The sequence below is a fragment of the Oncorhynchus mykiss genome, chromosome 15 (assembly GCF_013265735.2).
Source record: "Oncorhynchus mykiss isolate Arlee chromosome 15, USDA_OmykA_1.1, whole genome shotgun sequence".
Classification (NCBI taxonomy): domain Eukaryota; kingdom Metazoa; phylum Chordata; class Actinopteri; order Salmoniformes; family Salmonidae; genus Oncorhynchus; species Oncorhynchus mykiss.
Genome location: NC_048579.1, coordinates 77,000,790 through 77,019,792, shown reverse-complemented (window position 1 = coordinate 77,019,792; position 19,003 = coordinate 77,000,790). Strand labels below are relative to the sequence as shown.

The following is a 19,003-nucleotide window of genomic DNA, read 5'->3' as shown; positions in this document are numbered from 1 at the left end:
ACCAAGTAGTCCTGTTTAGACCAGAAGACCTCTTTATTTAACCAAGTAGTCCTGTTGAGGTCAGAAGACCTCTTTATTTAACCAAGTAGTCCTGGTGAGACCAGAGTAGTGACTGACACCTATCTCATGTGTGTCATCGACCTGTCTGACCTCTCTGACCTTTGACCTCTGACCCTCAGGAGAAGCAGCGTTTTCTGACTGATGTTCTCCATGAGGTGATGCTGCTGGACGGTCTGGCCAGCTCCCATCCAATCTCTCAGGAGGTGTACGACGCCACGGACATAGACAGAGTGTTCGACTGGATCGCATACAAGAAGGTAAGCTATTGGTATGGCATGCACACAGGCACACCGCTACGTATAAACCCTCAGCCATGCACACATACACACATACACATACACACATATACACACATACACATATCACACATACACACGTACACACATATACACACATACACATATACACACGTACACATACACACATATACACATATACACACATATACACACATACACACGTACACACATCTCACACATATACACACATACACACATACACACATATACACACATACACACATACACACATACACACACATACACACATACACACGTGCACAATACACACATACACACGTACACACATACACACATACACACATATACACACATACACACATACACACACATACACACGTACACACGTACACACACACACACACGTAAAAACTACAGTAACACCCCATGTGTATTGTGATATTCCACAATAACACCTCAACCTCAGCTATATTGTGATATTCCACAGTAACACCTCACCTGTATTGTGATATTCCACAGTAACACCTCACCTGTATTATGATATTCCACAGTAACACCTCTACCTCACCTGTATTATAATATTCCACAGTAACACCTCTACCTCACCTGTATTGTGATATTCCACCATAACACCTCACCTGTATTATAATATTCCACAGTAACACCTCACCTGTATTATGATATTCCACAGTAACACCTCACCTGTATTATGATATTCCACAGTAACATCTCTACCTCACCTGTATTGTGATATTCCACCATAACACCTCACCTGTATTATGATATTCCACAGTAACACCTCATCTGTATTATAATATTCCACAGTAACACCTCATCTGTATTATAATATTCCACAGTAACACCTCACCTGTATTGTGATATTCCACAGTAACACCTCACCTGTATTGTGATATTCCACAGTAACACCTCACCTGTATTATAATATTCCACAGTAACACCTCACCTGTATTATGATATTCCACAGTAACACCTCACCTGTATTATGATATTCCACAGTAACACCTCTACCTCACCTGTATTATAATATTCCACAGTAACACCTCACCTGTATTATGATATTCCACAGTAACACCTCACCTGTATTATGATATTCCACAGTAACACCTCACCTGTATTGTGATATTCCACAGTAACACCTCACCTGTATTATGATATTCCACAGTAACACCTCTACCTCACCTGTATTATGATATTCCACAGTAACACCTCTACCTCACCTGTATTGTGATATTCCACAGTAACACCTCACCTGTGTTGTGATATTCCACAGTAACACCTCACCTGTATTATGATATTCCAAAGTAATACCTCACCTGTATTGTGATATTCCACAGTAACACCTCACCTGTATTATTATATTCCACAGTAACACCTCTACCTCACCTGTATTATAATATTCCACAGTAACACCTCACCTGTATTGTGATATTCCACAGTAACACCTCAATCTCACCTGTATTATAATATTCCACAGTAACATCTCACATGTATTATTATATTCCACAGTAACACCTCACCTGTATTATAATATTCCACAGTAACACCTCAAACACACCTGTATTATAATATTCCACAGTAACACCTCAACCACACCTTTATTACATACTAAACTATGACTATCTAACAGCGTTTAGATTGAATTAATGTGCTGGGTGCTTGATGTGAACAGTTTGGGTTTCATAAAAAATCAAATAAACTTTGCATATAAATGAGAGAGGGACTTTTCCTTCAAAATGAGAACGAGGTGCAGGGAGGAGAGGAAGAGAGTTGTAGGGGGGAGGGAGAGAGAGAGAGATGGGGGGAGAGAGAGAGAGAGAGAGATGGGGGAGGGAGAGAGAGAGAGAGAGAGAGATGGGGGGGAGAGAGAGAGAGAGAGAGAGAGAGATGGGGAGGGAGAGAGAGAGAAAGAAAGAAAGAAAGAAAGAAAGAAAGAAAGAAAGAAAGAAAGAAAGAAAGAAAGAAAGAAAGAAAGAAAGAAAGAGAGGAGTGTGGTAGAGGGAGAGAGAGGGAGAGAGAACAAAAGAGAGAGAGAGAGAGAGAGAGAGAGAGAGAGATGGAGAGCTGGCCCCTGGGGTATGATAGCACAATAAACAGCTCATCTAGGGAGCAGGCTAAATCTCAGTAATCACATCTCTCTCCAGATAAATTGTTTTTATATAGCCCTGTGAAAGAAACAATGTTCATGACTGCATACCAAGCAACAGACAACAAGTGTGCAGACGGAGAATATGATGTCTCTGTCCTATGAAACAGTGTTCATCACCGCAGACCAATCAAATCGGATTATGTTGGTTGCGCGCATCACATTTAGCAGATGTTATCACAGGAGCAGTGTAATGCTTATGTCCCCCCGTGTTTATGTTCCTACCTAACGATACAAAACAATACACACAAATGCCCCAAAATAAAAAGAGATTCAGAAATATAGAAATATCAGAACAAAGTAATGTCATTATACAGGATGGTGTGTATAGACAGTATAGACAGTAGTTATACAGGATGGTGTGTATAGACAGTAGTTATATAGGATGGTGTGTATAGACAGTATAGACAGTAGTTATACAGGATGGTGTGTATAGACAGTATGGACAGTAGTTATATAGGATGGTGTGTATAGACAGTAGTTATATAGGATGGTGTGTATAGACAGTAGTTATATAGGATGGTGTGTATAGACAGTAGTTATATAGGATGGTGTGTATAGACAGTATGGACAGTAGTTATATAGGATGGTGTGTATAGACAGTAGTTATATAGAATGGTGTGTATAGACAGTATAGACAGTAGTTATATAGGATGGTGTGTATGGACAGTAGTTATATAGGATGGTGTGTATAGACAGTATGGACAGTAGTTATATAGGATGGTGTGTATAGACAGTAGTTATATAGGATGGTGTGTGTAGACAGTATGGACAGTAGTTATATAGGATGGTGTGTATAGACAGTAGTTATATAGGATGGTGTGTGTAGACAGTATGGACAGTAGTTATATAGGATGGTGTGTATAGACAGTAGTTATATAGGATGGTGTGTATAGACAGTAGTTATATAGGATGGTGTGTATAGACAGTATAGACAGTAGTTATATAGGATGGTGTGTATAGACAGTAGTTATATAGGATGGTGTGTATGGACAGTAGTTATATAGGATGGTGTGTATAGACAGTATAGACAGTAGTTATATAGGATGGTGTGTATAGACAGTAGTTATATAGGATGGTGTGTATGGACAGTAGTTATATAGGATGGTGTGTATAGACAGTAGTTATATAGGATGGTGTGTATAGACAGTAGTTATATAGGATGGTGTGTATAGACAGTAGTTATATAGGATGGTGTGTATAGACAGTAGTTATATAGGATGGTGTGTGTAGACAGTAGTTATATAGGATGGTGTTTATAGACAGTAGTTATATAGGATGGTGTGTATAGACAGTAGTTATATAGGATGGTGTGTATAGACAGTAGTTATATAGGATGGTGTCTATAGACAGTAGTTATATAGGATGGTGTGTATAGACGGTAGTTATATAGGATGGTGTTTATAGACAGTAGTTATAAAGGATGGTGTGTATAGACAGTATAGACAGTAGTTATGTAGGATGGTGTGTATAGACAGTATAGACAGTAGTTATGTAGGATGGTGTGTATGGACAGTAGTTATATAGGATGGTGTGTATAGACAGTAGTTATATAGGATGGTGTGTATAGACAGTAGTTATATAGGATGGTGTGGATAGACAGTAGTTATATAGGATGGTGTGGATAGACAGTATGGACAGTAGTTATATAGGATGGTGTGTATAGACAGTAGTTATATAGGATGGTGTGTATAGACAGTAGTTATATAGGATGGTGTGTATAGACAGTAGTTATAGGATGGTGTGTATAGACAGTAGTTATATAGGATAATGTGTATAGACAGTAGTTATATAGGATGGTGTGTATAGACAGTAGTTATATAGGATGGTGTGTATAGACAGTAGTTATATAGGATGGTGTGTATAGACAGTATAGACAGTAGTTATATAGGATGGTGTGTATAGACAGTATAGACAGTAGTTATATAGGATGGTGTGTATAGACAGTATAGACAGTAGTTATATAGGATGGTGTGTATAGACAGTAGTTATATAGGATAATGTGTATAGACAGTAGTTATATAGGATGGTGTGTATAGACAGTAGTTATATAGGATGGTGTGTATAGACAGTAGTTATACAGGATGGTGTGTATAGACAGTAGTTATATAGGATGTTGTGTGTATAGACAGTAGTTATATAGGATGGTGTGTATAGACAGTAGTTATATAGGATGGTGTGTATAGACAGTAGTTATATAGGATGGTGTGTATAGACAGTATAGACAGTAGTTATATAGGATGGTGTGTATAGACAGTATAGACAGTAGTTATATAGGATGGTGTGTATAGACAGTATAGACAGTAGTTATATAGGATGGTGTGTATAGACAGTAGTTATATAGGATAATGTGTATAGACAGTAGTTATATAGGATGGTGTGTATAGACAGTAGTTATATAGGATGGTGTGTATAGACAGTAGTTATATAGGATGGTGTGTATAGACAGTAGTTATATAGGATGGTGTGTATAGACAGTAGTTATATAGGATGGTGTGTATAGACAGTAGTTATATAGGATAGTGTGTATAGACAGTAGTTATATAGGATAGTGTGTATAGACAGTAGTTATACAGGATGGTGTATATAGACAGTAGTTATATAGGATGGTGTGTATAGACAGTAGTTATATAGGATGGTGTGTATAGACAGTATAGACAGTAGTTATACAGGATGGTGTGTATAGACAGTAGTTATATAGGATGGTGTGTATAGACAGTAGTTATATAGGATGGTGTGTATAGACAGTAGTTATATAGGATGGTGTGTGTAGACAGTAGTTATATAGGATGGTGTTTATAGACAGTAGTTATATAGGATGGTGTGTATAGACAGTAGTTATATAGGATGGTGTGTATAGACAGTAGTTATATAGGATGGTGTCTATAGACAGTAGTTATATAGGATGGTGTGTATAGACAGTAGTTATATAGGATGGTGTTTATAGACAGTAGTTATAAAGGATGGTCTGTATAGACAGTATAGACAGTAGTTATGTAGGATGGTGTGTATAGACAGTATAGACAGTATTTATGTAGGATGGTGTGTATGGACAGTAGTTATATAGGATGGTGTGTATAGACAGTAGTTATATAGGATGGTGTGTATAGACAGTAGTTATATAGGATGGTGTGGATAGACAGTAGTTATATAGGATGGTGTAGATAGACCGTATGGACAGTAGTTATATAGGATGGTGTGTATAGACAGTAGTTATATAGGATGGTGTGTATAGACAGTAGTTATATAGGATGGTGTGGATAGACAGTAGTTATATAGGATGGTGTGGATAGACAGTATGGACAGTAGTTATATAGGATGGTGTGTATAGACAGTAGTTATATAGGATGGTGTGTATAGACAGTAGTTATATAGGATGGTGTGTATAGACAGTAGTTATAGGATGGTGTGTATAGACAGTAGTTATATAGGATAATGTGTATAGACAGTAGTTATATAGGATGGTGTGTATAGACAGTAGTTATATAGGATGGTGTGTATAGACAGTAGTTATATAGGATGGTGTGTATAGACAGTATAGACAGTAGTTATATAGGATGGTGTGTATAGACAGTATAGACAGTAGTTATATAGGATGGTGTGTATAGACAGTATAGACAGTAGTTATATAGGATGGTGTGTATAGACAGTAGTTATATAGGATAATGTGTATAGACAGTAGTTATATAGGATGGTGTGTATAGACAGTAGTTATATAGGATGGTGTGTATAGACAGTAGTTATACAGGATGGTGTGTATAGACAGTAGTTATATAGGATGTTGTGTGTATAGACAGTAGTTATATAGGATGGTGTGTATAGACAGTAGTTATATAGGATGGTGTGTATAGACAGTAGTTATATAGGATGGTGTGTATAGACAGTATAGACAGTAGTTATATAGGATGGTGTGTATAGACAGTATAGACAGTAGTTATATAGGATGGTGTGTATAGACAGTATAGACAGTAGTTATATAGGATGGTGTGTATAGACAGTAGTTATATAGGATAATGTGTATAGACAGTAGTTATATAGGATGGTGTGTATAGACAGTAGTTATATAGGATGGTGTGTATAGACAGTAGTTATATAGGATGGTGTGTATAGACAGTAGTTATATAGGATGGTGTGTATAGACAGTAGTTATATAGGATGGTGTGTATAGACAGTAGTTATATAGGATAGTGTGTATAGACAGTAGTTATATAGGATAGTGTGTATAGACAGTAGTTATACAGGATGGTGTATATAGACAGTAGTTATATAGGATGGTGTGTATAGACAGTAGTTATATAGGATGGTGTGTATAGACAGTAGTTATACAGGATGGTGTGTATAGACAGTAGTTATATAGGATGTTGTGTGTATAGACAGTAGTTATGTAGGATGGTGTGTATAGACAGTAGTTATATAGGATGGTGTGTATAGACAGTAGTTATATAGGATGGTGTGTATAGACAGTAGTTATAGAGGATGGTGTGTGTATAGACAGTAGTTATATAGGATGATGTGTATAGACAGTAGTTATATAGGATGGTGTGTATAGACAGTAGTTATATAGGATGGTGTGTATAGACAGTAGTTATATTGGATGGTGTGTATAGACAGTAGTTATATAGGATGGTGTGCATAGACAGTAGTTATATAGGATGGTGTGTATAGACAGCATGGACAGTAGTTATATAGAATGGTGTGTATAGACAGTAGTTATATAGGATGGTGTGTATAGACAGTAGTTATATAGAATGGTGTGTATAGACAGTAGTTATATAGGATGGTGTGTATAGACAGTATAGACAGTAGTTATATAGGATGGTGTGTATAGACAGTAGTTATATAGAATGGTGTGTATAGACAGTAGTTATATAGGATGGTGTGTATAGACAGTATAGACAGTAGTTATATAGGATGGTGTGTATAGACAGTATAGACAGTAGTTATATAGGATGGTGTGTATAGACAGTATAGACAGTAGTTATATAGGATGGTGTGTATAGACAGTAGTTATATAGGATGGTGTGTGTAGACAGTAGTTATAATAGGATGGTGTGTATAGACAGTAGTTATATAGGATGGTGTGTATAGACAGTAGTTATAATAGGATGGTGTGTATAGACAGTAGTTATAGAGGATGGTGTGTATAGACAGTAGTTATATAGGATCGTGTGTATAGACAGTAGTTATAGAGGATGGTGTGTATAGACAGTAGTTATACAGGATGGTGTGTATAGACTGTATAGACAGTAGTTATATAGGATGGTGTGTATAGACAGTAGTTATATAGGATGGTGTGTATAGACAGTAGTTATACAGGATGGTGTGTATAGACAGTAGTTATATAGGATGGTGTGTATAGACAGTAGTTATACAGGATGGTGTGTATAGACAGTAGTTATATAGGATGGTGTGTATAGACAGTAGTTATATAGGATGGTGTGTATAGACAGTAGTTATATAGGATGGTGTGTATAGACAGTATAGACAGTAGTTATACAGGATGGTGTGTATAGACAGTAGTTATATAGGATGGTGTGTATAGACAGTAGTTATATAGGATGGTGTGTGTAGACAGTAGTTATATAGGATGGTGTTTATAGACAGTAGTTATATAGGATGGTGTGTATAGACAGTAGTTATATAGGATGGTGTGTATAGACAGTAGTTATATAGGATGGTGTCTATAGACAGTAGTTATATAGGATGGTGTGTATAGACAGTAGTTATATAGGATGGTGTTTATAGACAGTAGTTATAAAGGATGGTCTGTATAGACAGTATAGACAGTAGTTATGTAGGATGGTGTGTATAGACAGTATAGACAGTATTTATGTAGGATGGTGTGTATGGACAGTAGTTATATAGGATGGTGTGTATAGACAGTAGTTATATAGGATGGTGTGTATAGACAGTAGTTATATAGGATGGTGTGGATAGACAGTAGTTATATAGGATGGTGTAGATAGACCGTATGGACAGTAGTTATATAGGATGGTGTGTATAGACAGTAGTTATATAGGATGGTGTGTATAGACAGTAGTTATATAGGATGGTGTGGATAGACAGTAGTTATATAGGATGGTGTGGATAGACAGTATGGACAGTAGTTATATAGGATGGTGTGTATAGACAGTAGTTATATAGGATGGTGTGTATAGACAGTAGTTATATAGGATGGTGTGTATAGACAGTAGTTATAGGATGGTGTGTATAGACAGTAGTTATATAGGATAATGTGTATAGACAGTAGTTATATAGGATGGTGTGTATAGACAGTAGTTATATAGGATGGTGTGTATAGACAGTAGTTATATAGGATGGTGTGTATAGACAGTATAGACAGTAGTTATATAGGATGGTGTGTATAGACAGTATAGACAGTAGTTATATAGGATGGTGTGTATAGACAGTATAGACAGTAGTTATATAGGATGGTGTGTATAGACAGTAGTTATATAGGATAATGTGTATAGACAGTAGTTATATAGGATGGTGTGTATAGACAGTAGTTATATAGGATGGTGTGTATAGACAGTAGTTATACAGGATGGTGTGTATAGACAGTAGTTATATAGGATGTTGTGTGTATAGACAGTAGTTATATAGGATGGTGTGTATAGACAGTAGTTATATAGGATGGTGTGTATAGACAGTAGTTATATAGGATGGTGTGTATAGACAGTATAGACAGTAGTTATATAGGATGGTGTGTATAGACAGTATAGACAGTAGTTATATAGGATGGTGTGTATAGACAGTATAGACAGTAGTTATATAGGATGGTGTGTATAGACAGTAGTTATATAGGATAATGTGTATAGACAGTAGTTATATAGGATGGTGTGTATAGACAGTAGTTATATAGGATGGTGTGTATAGACAGTAGTTATATAGGATGGTGTGTATAGACAGTAGTTATATAGGATGGTGTGTATAGACAGTAGTTATATAGGATGGTGTGTATAGACAGTAGTTATATAGGATAGTGTGTATAGACAGTAGTTATATAGGATAGTGTGTATAGACAGTAGTTATACAGGATGGTGTATATAGACAGTAGTTATATAGGATGGTGTGTATAGACAGTAGTTATATAGGATGGTGTGTATAGACAGTAGTTATACAGGATGGTGTGTATAGACAGTAGTTATATAGGATGTTGTGTGTATAGACAGTAGTTATGTAGGATGGTGTGTATAGACAGTAGTTATATAGGATGGTGTGTATAGACAGTAGTTATATAGGATGGTGTGTATAGACAGTAGTTATAGAGGATGGTGTGTGTATAGACAGTAGTTATATAGGATGATGTGTATAGACAGTAGTTATATAGGATGGTGTGTATAGACAGTAGTTATATAGGATGGTGTGTATAGACAGTAGTTATATTGGATGGTGTGTATAGACAGTAGTTATATAGGATGGTGTGCATAGACAGTAGTTATATAGGATGGTGTGTATAGACAGCATGGACAGTAGTTATATAGAATGGTGTGTATAGACAGTAGTTATATAGGATGGTGTGTATAGACAGTAGTTATATAGAATGGTGTGTATAGACAGTAGTTATATAGGATGGTGTGTATAGACAGTATAGACAGTAGTTATATAGGATGGTGTGTATAGACAGTAGTTATATAGAATGGTGTGTATAGACAGTAGTTATATAGGATGGTGTGTATAGACAGTATAGACAGTAGTTATATAGGATGGTGTGTATAGACAGTATAGACAGTAGTTATATAGGATGGTGTGTATAGACAGTATAGACAGTAGTTATATAGGATGGTGTGTATAGACAGTAGTTATATAGGATGGTGTGTGTAGACAGTAGTTATAATAGGATGGTGTGTATAGACAGTAGTTATATAGGATGGTGTGTATAGACAGTAGTTATAATAGGATGGTGTGTATAGACAGTAGTTATAGAGGATGGTGTGTATAGACAGTAGTTATATAGGATCGTGTGTATAGACAGTAGTTATAGAGGATGGTGTGTATAGACAGTAGTTATACAGGATGGTGTGTATAGACTGTATAGACAGTAGTTATATAGGATGGTGTGTATAGACAGTAGTTATATAGGATGGTGTGTATAGACAGTAGTTATACAGGATGGTGTGTATAGACAGTAGTTATATAGGATGGTGTGTATAGACAGTAGTTATACAGGATGGTGTGTATAGACAGTAGTTATATAGGATGGTGTGTATAGACAGTAGTTATATAGGATGGTGTGTATAGACAGTAGTTATATAGGATGGTGTGTATAGACAGTATAGAGAGTAGTTATATAGGATGGTGTGTATAGACAGTAGTTATATAGGATGGTGTGTATAGACATTATAGACAGTAGTTATATTGGATGATGTGTATAGACAGTATAGACAGTAGTTATATAGGATGGTGTGTATAGACAGTAGTTATATAGGATGGTGTGTATAGACAGTATAGACAGTAGTTATATAGGATGGTGTGTATAGACAGTAGTTATATAGGATGGTGTGTATAGACATTATAGACAGTAGTTATATTGGATGATGTGTATAGACAGTATAGACAGTAGTTATATAGGATGGTGTGTATAGACAGTAGTTATATAGGATGGTGTGTATAGACAGTATAGACAGTAGTTATAAAGGATGGTGTGTATAGACAGTATAGACAGTAGTTATATAGGATGGTGTGTATAGACAGTAGTTATAAAGGATGGTGTGTATAGACAGTAGTTATATAGGATGGTGTGTATAGACAGTAGTTATATAGGATGGTGTGTATAGACAGTATAGACAGTAGTTATACAGGATGGTGTGTATAGACAGTAGTTATATAGGATGGTGTGTATAGACAGTAGTTATATAGGATGGTGTGTATAGACAGTATAGACAGTAGTTATACAGGATGGTGTGTATAGACAGTAGTTATATAGGATGGTGTGTATAGACAGTATAGACAATAGTTATATAGGATGGTGTGTATAGGCAGTATAGACAGTAGTTATACAGGATGGTGTGTATAGACAGTAGTTATATAGGATGGTGTGTATAGACAGTAGTTATACAGGATGGTGTGTATAGACAGTATAGACAGTAGTTATACAAGATGTTGTGTATAGACAGTAGTTATATAGGATGGTGTGTATAGACAGTAGTTATAAAGGATGGTGTGTATAGACAGTAGTTATATAGGATGGTGTATATAGACAGTAGTTATATAGGATGGTGTGTATAGACAGTAGTTATATAGGATGGTGTGTATAGACAGTAGTTATATAGGATGGTGTGTATAGACAGTATAGACAATAGTTATATAGGATGGTGTGTATAGACAGTAGTTATATAGGATGGTGTGTATGGACAGTAGTTATTATAGGATGATGTGTATAGACAGTATAGACAGTAGTTATAAAGGATGGTGTGTATAGACAGTAGTTATATAGGATGGTGTGTATAGACAGTAGTTATTATAGGATGGTGTGTATAGACAGTATAGACAGTAGTTGTATAGGATGGTGTGTATAGACAGTATAGACAGTAGTTATATAGGATGGTGTGTATGGACAGTAGTTATTATAGGATGGTGTGTATAGACAGTATAGACAGTAGTTGTATAGGATGGTGTGTATAGACAGTATAGACAGTAGTTGTATAGGATGGTGTGTATAGACAGTAGTTATATAGGATGGTGTGTATAGACAGTAGTTATATAGGATGGTGTGTATAGACAGTATATTAATAGGATATATTACTACTGTGTATATCAGTAGTTATATGGGATGAGCCTCGACTAGAATACAGGGTAGAGTACCGGGTGGTACCCGGCTAGTAACAGTGACTAAGGTTCAGGGTAGAGTACCGGGTGGTAGCCGGCTAGTAACAGTGACTAAGGTTCAGGGTAGAGTACCGGGTGGTACCCGGCTAGTAACAGTGACTAAGGTTCAGGGTAGAGTATCGGATGGTAGCCGGCTAGTAACAGTGAGTCATTTTCAGGACAGGGTACCGTGTGGTAGCCGGCTAGTAACAGTGACTAAGGTTCAGGGTAGAGTACCGGGTGGTAGCTGGCTAGTAACAGTGACTAAGGTTCAGGGTAGAGTACCGGGTGGTAGCCGGCTAGTAACAGTGACTAAGGTTCAGGGCAGGGTACCGGGTGGTAGCCGGGCTAGTAACAGTGACTAAGGTTCAGGTTAGAGTACCGGGTGGTAGCCGGCTAGTAACAGTGACTAAGGTTCAGGGTAGATTAACGGGTGGTAGCCGGTTAGTAACCGTTACTAAGGTTCAGGGAAGGGTACCGGGTGGTAGCCGGTTAGTAACAGTGACTAAGGTTCAGGGCAGGGTACCGGGTGGTAGCCGGCTAGTAGCCGTCTAGTAACAGTGACTAAGGTTCAGGGTAGAGTACCGGGTGGTAGCCGGCTTGTAACAGTGACTAAGGTTCGGGGAAGGGTACCGGGTGGTAGACGGCTAGTAAAAGTGACTAAGGTTCAGGACAGGGTACCGGGTGGTAGCCGGGCTAGTAACAGTGACTGAGGTTCAAGGTAGAGTACCAGGTGGTAGCCGGCTAGTAACAGTGACTAAGGTTCAGGGTAGATTACCGGGTGGTAGCCGGCTAGTAACAGTGACTAAGGTTCAGGGCAGGGTACCGGGTGGTAGCCGGGCTAGTAACAGTGACTGAGGTTCAGGGTAGAGTACCGGGTGGTAGCCGGCTAGTAACAGTGACTAAGGTTCAGGGTAGATTACCGGGTGGTAGCCGGCTAGTAACAGTGACTAAGGTTCAGGGCAGGGTACCGGGTGGTAGCCGGCTAGTAACAGTGACTAATGTTCAGTGCAGGGTACCGGGTGGTAGCCGGCTAGTAACAGTGACTAAGGTTCAGGGTAGAGTACCAGGTGGTAGCTGGCTAGTAACAGTGACTAAGGTTCAGGGAAGGGTACCGGGTGGTAGCCGGCTAGTAACAGTGACTAAGGTTCAGGGCAGGGTACCGGGTGGTAGCCGGCTAGTAGCCGGCTAGTAACAGTGACTAAGGTTCAGGGTAGAGTACCGGGTGGTAGCCGGCTTGTAACAGTGACTAAGGTTCGGGGAAGGGTACCGGGTGGTAGACGGCTAGTAAAAGTGACTAAGGTTCAGGACAGGGTACCGGGTGGTAGCCGGGCTAGTAACAGTGACTGAGGTTCAAGGTAGAGTACCAGGTGGTAGCCGGCTAGTAACAGTGACTAAGTTTCAGGGTAGATTACCGGGTGGTAGCCGGCTAGTAACAGTGACTAAGGTTCAGGGCAGGGTACCGGGTGGTAGCCGGGCTAGTAACAGTGACTGAGGTTCAGGGTAGAGTACCGGGTGGTAGCCGGCTAGTAACAGTGACTAAGGTTCAGGGTAGATTACCGGGTGGTAGCCGGCTAGTAACAGTGACTAAGGTTCAGGGCAGGGTACCGGGTGGTAGCCGGCTAGTAACAGTGACTAATGTTCAGTGCAGGGTACCGGGTGGTAGCCGGCTAGTAACAGTGACTAAGGTTCAGGGTAGAGTACCAGGTGGTAGCTGGCTAGTAACAGTGACTAAGGTTCAGGGAAGGGTACCGGGTGGTAGCCGGCTAGTAACAGTGACTAAGATTCAGGGTAGAGTACCAGGTGGTAGCCGGCTAGTAACAGTGACTAAGATTCAGGGTAGAGTACCAGGTGGTAGTCGGCTAGTTACAGTGACTAAGGTTCAGGGCAGGGTACCAGGTGGTAGCCGGCTAGTAACAGTGACTAAGGTTCAGGGCAGGGTACTGGGCGGAGGCTAGTAACAGTGACTAAGGTTCAGGGCAGGGTACTGGGCGGAGGCTAGTAACAGTGACAAAGGTTCAGGGCAGGGTACTGGGCGGAGGCTGGCTAGTAACAGTGACTAAGGTTCAGGGCAGGGTACTGGGCGGAGGCTAGTAACAGTGACTAAGGTTCAGGGCAGGGTACTGGGCGGAGGCTAGTAACAGTGACTAAGGTTCAGGGCAGGGTACTGGGGGAGGCTAGTAACAGTGACTAAGGTTCAGGGCAGGGTACTGGGCGGAGGCTAGTAACAGTGACTAAGGTTCAGGGCAGGGTACTGGGCGGAGGCTAGTAACAGTGACTAAGGTTCAGGGCAGGGTACTGGGGGAGGCTAGTAACAGTGACTAAGGTTCAGGGCAGGGTACTAGGCGGAGGCTAGTAACAGTGACTAAGGTTCAGGGCAGGGTACTAGGCGGAGGCTAGTAACAGTGACTAAGGTTCAGGGCAGGGTACTAGGCGGAGGCTAGTAACAGTGACTAAGGTTCAGGGCAGGGTACTGGGGGAGGCTAGTAACAGTGACTAAGGTTCAGGGCAGGGTACTGGGCGGAGGCTAGTAACAGTGACTAAGGTTCAGGGCAGGGTACTGGGCGGAGGCTAGTAACAGTGACTAAGGTTCAGGGCAGGGTACTGGAGGGAGGCTAGTAACAGTGACTAAGGTTCAGGGCAGGGTACTGGGCGGAGGCTAGTAACAGTGACTAAGGTTCAGGGCAGGGTACTGGGCGGAGGCTAGTAACAGTGACTAAGGTTCAGGGCAGGGTACTGGAGGGAGGCTAGTAACAGTGACTAAGGTTCAGGGCAGGGTACTGGGCGGAGGCTAGTAACAGTGACTAAGGTTCAGGGCAGGGTACTGGGCGGAGGCTAGTAACAGTGACTAAGGTTCAGGGCAGGGTACTGGGCGGAGGCTAGTAACAGTGACTAAGGTTCAGGGCAGGGTACTGGGCGGAGGCTGGCTAGTGGTGACTGTTTAACAGTCTGATGGAAGCTCTTCGTCAGTCTCTCGTTCCCAGCTTCGCTGCACCTGTAGTGTCTCCTCTGCCTTCTAGATGGTAGCAGGTGAACAGGCCAAGCATTGGACAACAAGTGTACATACAGAGAAAAGATACAAGTTAGAGTTTTCACAGCAGCAGCTTTGTCTTCCTGTTTGGGTGATTTGCGAGTATCAGTCATTGAATAGCATTAGACATGTACGGAGAGAAAACAAATGACGAAATAGTAGAAGAATGACGCTTGAGTTTTCACAGCAGGACCGCCTCAATCCTGTTTGGTTGATTTGTGAGTGTCAGTCGGCATGTCTTCGTGTCTGAGCCGGATCCGAGTGGCATCTCTCTCTCCCCTCTAAATCTCTGAATCATCTGGTTATCAGACAGCCAGGAGCAGAGAGACGATAGAGATGAGATGAGACAAGAGGAGAGCCTGGCTCTGTTTTAGCAGAGACTTGGCCTGTAGATGTTCCCGCGGAGTAAGAATCGTCTCAGAGATGCTTCCTGTCACCACGGTCACTCCGTCAGCTCCCTCACGTACAAGGGCTATCAGTTTGAGCTGAGCACCGCCTTTCACCCCTGGCAGTGCTTGAGCCCTGAATCTCCTCTCCTCACCCTTCCTCACCTCTCATCACCCCCCCCTCTCATCACCCCCCCCCCCCCTCTCTCTCCATGCCCTTCTGTGTTACCCACCTTGTCAGTCACACAACATACACCAGACAGTTTTATCTCAGACTCGTATCTCTTTTACACTCTCTCTCTCCCTCTCTCTCCCTCTCTCCTTCTCTCTCTCTCTGTCTCTCTCCCTCTCTCTCCCTCTCTCCTTCTCTCTCTCTCTGTCTCTCTCCCTCTCTCTCCCTCTCTCCTTCTCTCTCTCTGTCTCTCTCCCTCACTCTCTCTCCCTCTCTCTCTCTCTCTCTCTCTCTCTCTCTCTCTCTCTCTCTCTCTCTCTCCCTCTCTCTCTCTCTCTCTCTCTCTCTCCCTCTCTCTCTCTCTCTCTCTCTCTCTGTCTCTCTCTCTCTCTCTCCCCTCTCTCTCTCTCCCTCTCTCTGTCTATCACTCTCTCTCCCTCTGTCTCTCTCTCTCTCCCCCTCTGTCTCTCTCTCTTTCTCTCTGTCTCTCTCTGTCTCTCTCTCCCTCTGTCTCTCTCTCTCTCCCCCTCTGTCTCTCTCTCGTTCTCTCTGTCTCTCTCACACACTTGAATGAACAACATGATAGATATTAGCACTGGTTTAATAAAGGGGACAGACTCATCCTCATGTATCTTAGGATGGGCTAAAGAGCCCTTTCAGTGGGATCTGGTTTATATCTGATCACATCTACAGTTTAGGACATCTAAAGAGCCCTTTCAGTGGGATCTGGTTTATATTACAGTTTAGGACAGTAAATAACCCTTTCAGTGGGATCTGGTTTATATTACAGTTTAGGACATCTAAAGAGCCCTTTCAGTGGGATCGGGTTTATATTACAGTTTAGGACATCTAAATAACCCTTACAGTGGGATCTGGTTTATATTACAGTTTAGGACAGTAAATAACCCTTTCAGTGGGATCTGGTTTATATTACAGTTTAGGACATCTAAATAACCCTTTCAGTGGGATCTGGTTTATATTACAGTTTAGGACAGTAAATAACCCTTTCAGTGGGATCTGGTTTATATCTGATCACATCTACAGTTTAGGACAGCTGAACAGCTACATCCGTCCTTGTTTTCTTGATTCTCTTCCTGTTCTGTATACCATGGTAGCACTGCAGTAAGCCTTTGGAACACTACTGGGCAGCAGGTAGCCTAGTGGTTGTGAGGGGTGAGCCGGTAACCGAAAGGTTACTGGTTTAAATCCCGAGCTGGCTACATAACTAGTGTGTTGTTGAGCATGTCCCTTAACACTAATTTCACATGTAAGATGTTCTGGATAAGAGAATCAACTCAAATGTAATGTACAGCTCATAGGTTACATTGTTACTCAACCTATTTCTACTGTTTCATTTCTCCCTCTCTCCTCTCTCTCTCTCTCTCTCTCTGTCTCCCCCTCTCTTTCTATTTCTCTCTGTGTCTCTCTCTCTCTCTCTCTCTCTCTCTCTCTCTCTGTCTGTCTCTCTCCATCTCTGTATCTCCTCTCTCTCTCTCTCCTCTCTCTCTCTCTCTCTCTCTCCCTCTCTCTCTCCCTCTTTCTCTCCATCTCTCCATCTCTCGCTCTCTGTCTCTCTCCCCTCTTTCTCTCTCTCTCTCTCTGTCTCTCTTTCTCTCTCTCTCTCTCTCTCTGTCTCTCTCTCACTCTCTCTGTGTCTCTCTCTCTCTCTGTCTCTCTCTCTCTCTGTCTCTGTCTCTCTCTCTCTCTGTCTCTCTCTCACTCTCTCTCTGTGTCTCTCTCCTCTCTCTCTCTCTCTCTCTCTCTCTCTCTCTCTCTCCAGGGTGCTGCTCTGATCAGGATGCTGGCTAACGTCATGGGGCAGCAGGTGTTCCAGAGAGGACTCAATGTAAGTCACCTTTCAGTCTCTTTCTTTCTTTCTCTCTCGTTGTACTGCAATGTCACTTGTATGTGCGGTGCTTTACCAACAAATGGTAGACTGATGTCATCTGCACCATATGTCCAAGAGTCTGCTCTGTAATCATATACAGTGTAATATAGGTGGGAGACTGTACATCCAATAGCACCAGCACAGCATGGTATGGTATGGTATGGCATGGTATGGTATGGTGTGGTATGCATGCCACCATGCTGAGTGTGTGTGTGTGTGTGTGTGTGTGTGTGTGTGTGTGTGTGTGCGTGCGTGTGTAAAGGAGACGATAGTGAGCAGTGTGACCAGACACCAGTCCCCAGTCACCAGTATAACAGATCCATCCAAGGATTGAGGCTCTAATCTGGTTGAACACAAGCAGCAAACCAGGTTCTGTGTGAATCCCCTGTTTTAATCAATCTTACTGCAAATACCAATACGCAGGAAGTCCCAGGAGTGTCTGTGTCTGTCCAGATTATGTCATTTGTTTACAGTTGTTGGATTAAATTAAATGAATATCCTAAATCAGTAAACAAAACAGCTGTTAGTATCAAGAACAAAACATTTAAATACGGAATGAGAGTGAGAGAGTTCCATTGAAGTTTCTCCATTGACTATCACAATGGAATATCCTAAATTCCCTGTTAATGACCATTGACTATCACAATGGAATATCCTAAATTCCCTGTTAATGACCCAAATAATAGTGTGTATTTATATGAGTGACAAGAGTTCCTTTGAAGTTTCTCTATTGTATTTCATACAGTCCTGCTGTTCAGGTTCTATCTGTTGAGAAGGTACCTGGTCTATTTCCTGTTCTTCCTATGACCCTCCTCTCTGAATCATTGAAAGATCTCTCAGAACATCACACAACCAACCAGCTGTTATCAGACCTCAGTATTTATGCTAGCGTTGGCAAACTATGTCCCAATTTTTTTTTTATTCTACTACAAAGAGCTCCTCGGTGTAAATGTTTGATTAGAGAGGTGAAGAGGTATCTCGGTGGAGTTGTACGATGTAATTGCACCCTACAGCGATGGGGAGGGCGTCGGTGATATCTGTTTCAACGTTTAATTCTTTACATTTGGTTAAATCTACAGTCTGAGTATTGTGTGATGTCTCCCTTACGGTGGAGGGAACACACACTATCCTTCCATGGTGTAGCAGCATCTTCTTAGAGGCTTGATGTTGTGACCTGATACTCACCGATACCATGGCAGCTTGTAATCTCGTCCACCAGCCAGCCGCCTCTT

The 19,003-nt window shown here is 40.9% G+C and overlaps 1 protein-coding gene across 2 annotated transcripts in view; it reads left to right on the top strand.

The window, feature by feature from the left end:
• LOC110512778 (thyrotropin-releasing hormone-degrading ectoenzyme) overlaps positions 1–19,003 on the top strand; it is a 406,337-nt gene that overhangs the window by 258,011 nt on the left and 129,323 nt on the right. For both annotated transcript variants that reach the window (XR_005036243.1, XM_036945426.1), the window contains exons 6-7: positions 180–317; positions 17,664–17,729. Coding sequence is in view for 1 of the 2 variants with exons in the window: in XM_036945426.1 (XP_036801321.1) it covers positions 180–317; positions 17,664–17,729 (204 nt within the window). In the remaining variant the exon portion in view is untranslated. The remainder of the gene's footprint in view (positions 1–179; positions 318–17,663; positions 17,730–19,003) is intronic.